At 42.9% G+C, this 8,023-nt stretch overlaps 2 protein-coding genes across 3 annotated transcripts in view; both read right to left on the minus strand.

Annotated features, from left to right (window-relative positions):
- Positions 1-183: 183 nt before the first annotated feature.
- Positions 184-2,034, minus strand: LOC118234902 (olfactory receptor 52K2-like). Of its 2 annotated transcripts, XM_035431752.1 has the most exons (3): positions 2,025-2,034; positions 1,226-1,686; positions 184-1,102 (listed from the first exon to the last, which is right to left on the minus strand). In XM_035431752.1, exons 2-3 carry the CDS (start codon positions 1,621-1,623, stop codon positions 673-675), a joined length of 828 nt encoding a protein of 275 aa, XP_035287643.1. In that variant the 5' UTR covers positions 1,624-1,686; positions 2,025-2,034; the 3' UTR covers positions 184-672. The 2 variants fall into 2 exon arrangements, with proteins under 2 accessions (XP_035287643.1, XP_035287642.1); XM_035431751.1 differs by having other exon boundaries at positions 184-1,686.
- A 2,569-nt stretch (positions 2,035-4,603) lies between these two features.
- Positions 4,604-8,023, minus strand: part of LOC118236585 (olfactory receptor 52K2-like) — an 8,289-nt gene continuing 4,869 nt past the window's right edge. Inside the window, exon 2 of the mRNA XM_035435076.1 lies at positions 4,604-5,286. Within this exon, the coding sequence (XP_035290967.1) occupies positions 4,733-5,286 (554 nt within the window). The 3' untranslated portion in view covers positions 4,604-4,732. The remainder of the gene's footprint in view (positions 5,287-8,023) is intronic.

Below are 8,023 nucleotides of genomic sequence, written 5' to 3' on the forward strand. Positions count from 1 at the left end.
TAAATCAAAGGCAAAAAATCATAATAATAGATTTATTAATACCAAGCATATATTAAACAGTGTAACGATTTTTGGTTTACAAATAACATTTATAAATAGCATTTACCATGACTACTACTACTACTACTAATAATAATACTAATAATAATAATAATAATAATAATAATAATATGAGTACTTTCGTCCATGTTAGTGTGCCCATCCCAAACAATGCACTTTGAACATTTATCATGAAATATTGATACATCGGTGTACTTATTAATTCATGTTTCAATGTCATGTATGCTGTCAAATATAGCAGAAAGATGTGTCACACTTAACAGATAGTGTGTTCTGGAATATTATTTGATAAAAAATAACTTCAGCCTGGATTAATCTAGTGCTTTCTTCCTGGATGTTGACACCCAATTAAATACATTTTTTCTTTGATCAAAACAGTTTCTTCAGCAATGAAAAATCAAAAAAATCAAAATAAAGTCAGTAAACTGTGTGTGCGAAATAAAAAAGTTCCATTTGTATTTTAGATGGGGAAAAAAACTATGGATAAACAGAATCCATGTCTCACTGTAGACAAGGGGAATAAAATAATTTAAGTTCATTTAATTTCTGATTACTCATGCCATCTTACGACTAATACTAAAAGTTCAGTTCATTAAAATGAACGTCCAACTTTCATCTGTCAAAGCTGGTAGCCTTTTTCTTTGTGATAAAATGTATTACTACACTTCTAATTTCTTTGGTGTTTAATCCGTATATCAGGGGGTTAAACATGGGTGGAAACAGTAACATGGAGACCCCCATGGCCCTTTTCAGGTATGGGGACTGGTTTAACTTGTGGGAGACCACCTTGAATATGGCAGTGACCTGGAACACCAGGAAGATCACCAGGTGAGTGGCACAGGTACGCAGGGCCTTGCTCTTGGTGTCTGACTGCTTGTTGGTGAGGCAGGCCACCAGGATCTGGACGTAGGTGAAGACCACAGCGAGCAGGGACATCCCTTGCAGGAAAGAAGAGAGGAAGAGGCCGTAGTAGTTGTTGATGCTGGTGTCTCCACAGACCAGCTTGACCAGGCTGGGGTTATTGCAGTACATGTCAGCGATGCTATTCCCACAGAACCGGAACCGAGCAATCAGACAGAAGAGGACTGAGATCAGGACCAGGTCCAACAGCCACATCACCACAATAATCTTCAGCAGGTTGGCATTGCTCATGAGGGTGCTGTACCTGAGTGGGTAGCAGATGGCCAGGAAGCGGTCGTACGCCATGGCAGTGAGGATGATGTAGGCTCCGCCCCCGTACAGGTGCACCAGCAGCCCCTGAAGGAAGCAGGCTGCACAGGAGATAGAGCGGTCCTCCAAGGCGATGCTGCTGATGAGCTGGGGAAAGAAAGCGGTGGCACCCATCAGGTCGTTGACGGGCAGGTTGAGGAGCATCAGGTACATGGGTTTGTGCAGACTTCTGTTCAGGGTGATGCTCAGGATCATGGTCATGTTGCCAGCCAAGATAAAGCAATAGGCCACTGTCCCCATGACGACAGCAAAGTAGGTCTGGGATGGCAGTAAGCCCAGGGCCTCCATGTAAAAAAATGGCGGAAGGTCTGAGCTGTTGGGCTTCATCTCCATGACTTCTTATTCAGTTTTTCTCTTTATTTGGTTGCTTGCTGTATTTTTTTGGCAATACCTGTTCTAGAAACGATAAAGACAAAAGACCAAAAATTACAAAAAAAAAATGATGTACTCATAGACACAAATGCACACACGTACACACAAACAATATTCAATCAATATTAAATCAATATATCTCTGAACAGTACTTGGGGGTTATGGTATCTCTGAACTCTGTCATCCAAATAAAAATTTGAGTTTTATTTTTTCCTTCACAATCTCAGTTTAGACAAGTTCATTTAATTGACTACCTAATTGCCTTTTTGAGAAAGAAAAAACTTCAACAGTTCATTCAGCTGTTGACTAAGACAAGCCAGTGTCTCCCTGCAGTCATTACGATAGAGAATAGTGTAGCTTACCAAGTCTCTGGAAGTACCTGCATGCATCAGCCCAACAGCTCTCCTGTCTGAGCCTCTCCATCAGGTCCAGGTTTTTATAATATCTCTATAATCCCTTCAGGCTCTACAACGTGATGCACTGACAGCAATTGCAATCTTTACTCCCTCATCTTGGGGACGAAACTCAGGTGCACCGCAACATCATCAGAGACCCTGTAGACACAAGTTCCAAAAATGGAACCACCCCCTCCCCCCCAGGATAGCATGTCAACCCAATAAACACCTGATTTTTTCCCCACAAGTCGCTCCGACCCACGTGGGTTCATTCCGTTTTTTTACGGTCAAATTTTATCATGCTAATGTTTCAGGAACAACGGTTTCTAATTTTGTAACATGCGTGGTGCCAAGCTTCGGGGGTTCCTCACCTTCTGTGCGTTTTGGAACTCCACAAACAACAGAAATCATGATAGAGTCGAGATGCTTGTCATGGCAAGAATCCAGCAAACAAAATTTTTATTCCCAAAAACACAGTAACTCGGAGAAACCTCGATAGAATGTCCAGTGTTAACCAAGGAAATCTCAGAAGGAATTCTTCTGTGCACAGGTCACTACTACTTGCCCCTTTGTGATATTTAGATTTATTAAATTGTATTATTGTTTGGTCATATTTTGGAAGCATTGACATGATTTCTCATGAATGAAATATAAAAATCATAACAGATTAATTAATAAAATCATACATTAAGCAGTACATTTGTACATTTTTGTTTAAAAATAAGATTCACTACTACTGTTTCTAATAATAACAATAATAATAATAATAACAATAATAATATTGATAATAATAATAATATGATTACATTCATTCTTGTTAGAGTACCTAGTCAAAACAATTCATGGACACTCATCATTAAATATATTATATCATTGTGATTGATTATTGATGTCATGTATGCAAATACAAAAAATAGCTGGAAGATATATCATTATAGTGTGTTTTAGAATATAATCAATGATTTACAGTAAGCCAGGATTCAACCGGCCTTCTTCCTGGACTTTGACTCTCAATTCAATACATTTGTTTTTCCTTTGAAATACACAAAGCCTCTTCAGCAATCACCAAAAATGAACTCAACAAACTGTATGCAAAACACAAAAGTGCCCCTTGCCTTTCAGATGAACATTAAACTTACAGACAAATTCATCTCAAAAGAATCCATATCTCATTGTAGACAAGGGGGCATTCATAATCATCAAATTATTTACAGTTTTTCTCAATTGTTTAAACACGTTTTCTGAAACTATAGCTCAGTTTCTCAAAACTCTACACACAAAGCACAGCAACAGTTAACCTTTTGCCAAAACTACACAAATCTCTTGCAAAATGCATTCATGCATTCAAAACCATGTTCTCTCTTCTCAAAACTGACTTTTTCCATCAAAATGATTCACACAGGCCTCATATGAATAGGTCTTATTGAGCATTGATTTCACACTGGTGTGATAAATTTAAAAGCACAACCATCAAAATACTGTATATATGTTTTGGCCTCATGAGGTCATGTTACATATTCAAGTGTATAAAATTCTGTAAAAATTGCTTATTTTTTATCCTTTTTTGAAGTTTTGGTTTTCTTTTCGAGGGGTCCCAAAATAGGCTGCAATTTTACAGTAAATATAAAGACTGTTGCCATGATACAATACAGTAAATATATCATCATATAAATAGTGCATTTGCTAGGTAAACCTAATTCTAATTCAGTACAGTACAGCAAAGTGTGTGAACTGTTATCACTTTGAGTGTTGTTATTGTGTATGATACAATGCACATTTACTGTATTGTCCTGCCAATGAGGTCCAGTTGGGCTGCACTCACAACCCAGGTTCCATCAAGAGTCATACTGAACATTGTTAGAAGTGTTTTTTCATTTTCCTTATCAGTGCAATTATGAGTTTTGCCAAAATAGATATAATTTGTGTCTTCTCAAAGCTAGAACATGCTTAGACTGTGTCAATCTGGACAATGGATGTAATGATCTGTTATCATATATGAAATCAATGAACAAATTCAAAAAGGTAACAAAGCAAATCTTTATTTGTTACTGTAAAATAAATCTTTGCTCAGCAGACTGCAAAAATAAAAATCGTAGTTTGTAGCCCTGCTGTAAAAAAAAAACAGAAAACAAATACGTGATCAACCAAAGTTGCACATATTTCATTTGAAATATTAGCTTGTCTCCCTCTTCTTCGTCCACCTCATCCACCTCGTACACGTACACCTCCTCCTCTACCTCTCTGTGCTGCATGTTGCTCCATTGTTTTCCAACACAATAGAGGTAATCTGAGGTCTCTTTTATGCTCCGACAGATAATTTAAAAGTTTAGCCAATTGGTACTTAAAGTTTGGCATTTGAAGGCCAGTGTTTTCCATGTGAAAAAACAAGGCTTGATTATGAAAATTGTGCTAAATGATGAGATTTTGTGTGTAGAGTTGTGCAAAAATGTGATTTAGAATTGCTATTTGAGTGAAAACAAAGGAATTGTGCTTAGAGTTTTGCGGAAATAGTTTTTGTTGTTGACACATGAGCTTCAAGTGTGCATAGTTCCAGTTTTAGTGTTTAAACATTTGAGAAAAACTGTAACTTAATGTAATTTCAGATTATTCATGGCATTTTACAACTAATAGCAAAAGTTCAGTTCATTGAAATGACATCACAACAAGGCAGACTTTTATCTGGCAAAGCTGGTAACCTTTTTCTTAGTGAAAAAATGTATTACTACACTTCTGATCTCTTTGGTGTTTAATCCGTATATCAGGGGGTTAAGTATGGGTGGAAACAGTAATATTGAGACCCCCACGGACCTTCTCAGGTACGGGGACACCTGGTTGAACCTGTGGGAGAGCACAGGGAACATGGTGGTGACCTGGAACACCAGGTAGACTGTCAGGTGAGTGGCACAGGTACGCAGGGCCTTGCTCTTGGTATCTGACTGCTTGTTGGTGAGGCAGGCCACCAGGATCTGGACGTAGGTGAAGACCACGGCGAGCAGGGACATCCCTTGCAGGAAAGAAGAGAGGAAGAGGCCGTAGTAGTTGTTGATGCTGGTGTCTCCACATACCAGCTTGACCAGGCTGGCATTATTGCAGCACATGTCAACTATTCTGTTCCCACAGAACCGGAACCGGGCAAGCAGACAGAAGAGGACTAATATCAGGACCAGGTCCAACAGCCACATCCCCATGACGATCTTCAGCAGGTTGGTATTGCTCATGAGGGTGCTGTGCCCGAAGCATAGGCTCTGCTTATCGGGGCCGCTGTCTGTGAACACTCTAGCAGTGGTTTGATGATCCTAGGCCCTATTGTCTGGGAGCTATTGAACATTGAAAGCGTTAGCCGGCTGCATTTTTTTCCGGTCGGCCGCTTAAAGTCAGGGTTGGAAATATTCGTGTAAAATCGCGCGGGGTGGTAGCGCCCGAAACATTGGCTCTGCTTCTCGGGGCCGCTGTCTGTGAACACTCTAGCAGTTGTTTGATGGTCCTAGGCCCTATTGTCTGGGAGCTATTGAACTTTGAAAGCGTTAGCCGGGTGCATTTTTTTCCGGTCGGCGGCTTAAAGTCAGGGTTGGAAATATTCGTGTAAAATCGCGCGGGTTGGTAGCGCCCGAAACATAGGCTCTGCTTCTCGGGGCCGCTGTCTGTGAACACTCTAGCAGTGGTTTGATGGTCCTAGGCCCTATTGTCTGGGAGCTATTGAACTTTGAAAGCGTTAACCGGCTGCATTTTTTTCCGATCGGCGGCTTAAAGTGAGATTTGCAAATATTCGTGTAAAATCGCAGGGGGTCGTAGCGCCCGAAGCATAGGCTCTGCTTCTCGGGGCCGCTGTCAGTGAACACTCTAGCTGCGGTTTGATGGTTCTAGGCCCTATTGTCTGGAAGCTATTGAACTTTGAAAGCGTTAGCCGGCTGCATTTTTTTCCGGTCGGCGGCTTAAAGTCAGGGTTGGAAATTTTTGTGTAAAATCGCACGGGGTGGTAGCGCCCGAAACATAGGCTCTGCTTCTCGGGGCCGCTGTCTGTGAACACTCTAGCAGTGGTTTGATGGTCCTAGGCCCTATTGTCTGGGAGCTATTGAACTTTGAAAGCGTTAACCGGCTGCATTTTTTTCCTATCGGCGGCTTAAAGTGAGATTTGCAAATATTCGTGTAAAATCGCAGGGGGTCGTAGCGCCCGAAGCATAGGCTCTGCTTCTCGGGGCCGCTGTCAGTGAACACTCTAGCTGTGGTTTGATGGTTCTAGGCCCTATTGTCTGGGAGCTATTGAACTTTGAAAGCGTTAGCCGGCTGCATTTTTTTCCGGTCGGCGGCTTAAAGTCAGGGTTGGAAATTTTTGTGTAAAATCGCACGGGGTGGTAGCGCCCGAAACATAGGCTCTGCTTCTCGGGGCCGCTGTCTGTGAACACTCTAGCAGTGGTTTGATGGTCCTAGGCCCTATTGTCTGGGAGCTATTGAACTTTGAAAGCCTTAGCCGGCTGCATTTTTTTCCGGTCGGCAGCTTAATGTCAGGGTTGGAAATATTCGTGTAAAATCGCGCGGGGTGGTAGCGCCCGAAACATAGGCTCTGCTTCTCGGGGCCGCTGTCTGTGAACACTCTAGCAGTGGTTTGATGGTCCTAGGCCCTATTGTCTGGGAGCTATTGAACATTGAAAGCGTTAGCCGGCTGCATTTTTTTTCCGGTCGGCAGCTTAAAGTCAGGGTTGGAAATATTCGTGTAAAATCGCGCGGGGTTGGTAGCGCCCGAAGAATAGGCCTCTGCTTATCGGGGCCGCTGTCTGTGAACACTCTAGCAGTAATTTGATGGTCCTAGGCCCTATTGTCTGGGAGCTATTGAACATTGAAAGCGTTAGCCGGCTGCATTTTTTTTCCGGTCGGCGGCTTAAAGTCAGGGTTGGAAATATTCCTGTAAAATCGCGCGGGGTGGTAGAGCCCGAAGCATAGGCTCTGCTTATCGGGGCCGCTGTCTGTGAACACTCTAGCAGTGTTTTTTTGGTCCTAGGCCCTATTGTCTGGGAGCTATTGAACATTGAAAGTGTTAGCCGGCTGCATTTTTTTCCGGTCGGCGGCTTAAAGTCAGCTTCGGAAATATTCGTGTAAAATCGCGCGGGGTGGTAGCGCCCGAAACATAGGCTCTGCTCCTCGGGGCCGCTGTCTGTGAACACTCAAGCAGTGGTTTGATGGTCCTAAGCCCTATTGTCTGGGAGCTATTGAACTTTGAAAGCGTTAGCCGGCTGCATTTTTTTCCGATCGGCGGCTTAAAGTCAGGTTTGGAAATATTCGTGTAAAATCGCACGGGATCGTAGCGCCCGAAGCATAGGCTCTGCTTCTCGGTGCCGCTGTCTGTGAACACTCTAGCAGTGGTTTGATGGTCCTAGGCCCTATTGTCTGGGAGCTATTGAACATTGAAAGCGTTAGCCGATGCATTTATTTCCGGTCGGCGGCTTAAAGTCAGGGTTGGAAATATTTGTGTAAAATTGCGCGGGGTGGTAGCGCCCGAAGCATAGGCTCTGCTTATCGGGGCCGCTGTCTGTGAACACTCTAGCAGTAGTTTGATGGTCCTAGGCCCTATTGTCTGGGAGCTATTGAACATTGAAAGCGTTAGCCGGCTGCATTTTTTCCGGTCGGCGGCTTAAAGTCAGGGTTGGAAATATTCCTGTAAAATCGCGCGGGGTGGTAGCGCCCGAAGCATAGGCTCTGCTTATCGGGGCCGCTGTCTGTGAACACTCTAGCAGTAGTTTGATGGTCCTAGGCCCTATTGTCTTGGAGCTATTGAACATTGAAAGCGTTAGCCGGCTGCATTTTTTTTCCGGTCGGCGGCTTAAAGTCAGGGTTGGAAATATTTGTGTAAAATCGCGCGGGGTGGTAGCGCCCGAAGCATAGGCTCTGCTTATCGGGGCCGCTGTCTGTGAACACTCTAGCAGTGGTTTGATGATCCTAGGCCCTATTGTCTGGGAGCTATTGAAACATTG

Source organism: Anguilla anguilla, chromosome 9 (assembly GCF_013347855.1).
Source record: "Anguilla anguilla isolate fAngAng1 chromosome 9, fAngAng1.pri, whole genome shotgun sequence".
In the NCBI taxonomy this organism is placed as follows: domain Eukaryota; kingdom Metazoa; phylum Chordata; class Actinopteri; order Anguilliformes; family Anguillidae; genus Anguilla; species Anguilla anguilla.

What these genes read in the sequence shown, in the direction of transcription:
- LOC118234902 (XM_035431751.1), bottom strand. Translation starts at nt 1,623, where the DNA reads ATGGAGATGAAGCCCAACAGCTCAGACCTTCCGCCATTTTTTTACATG.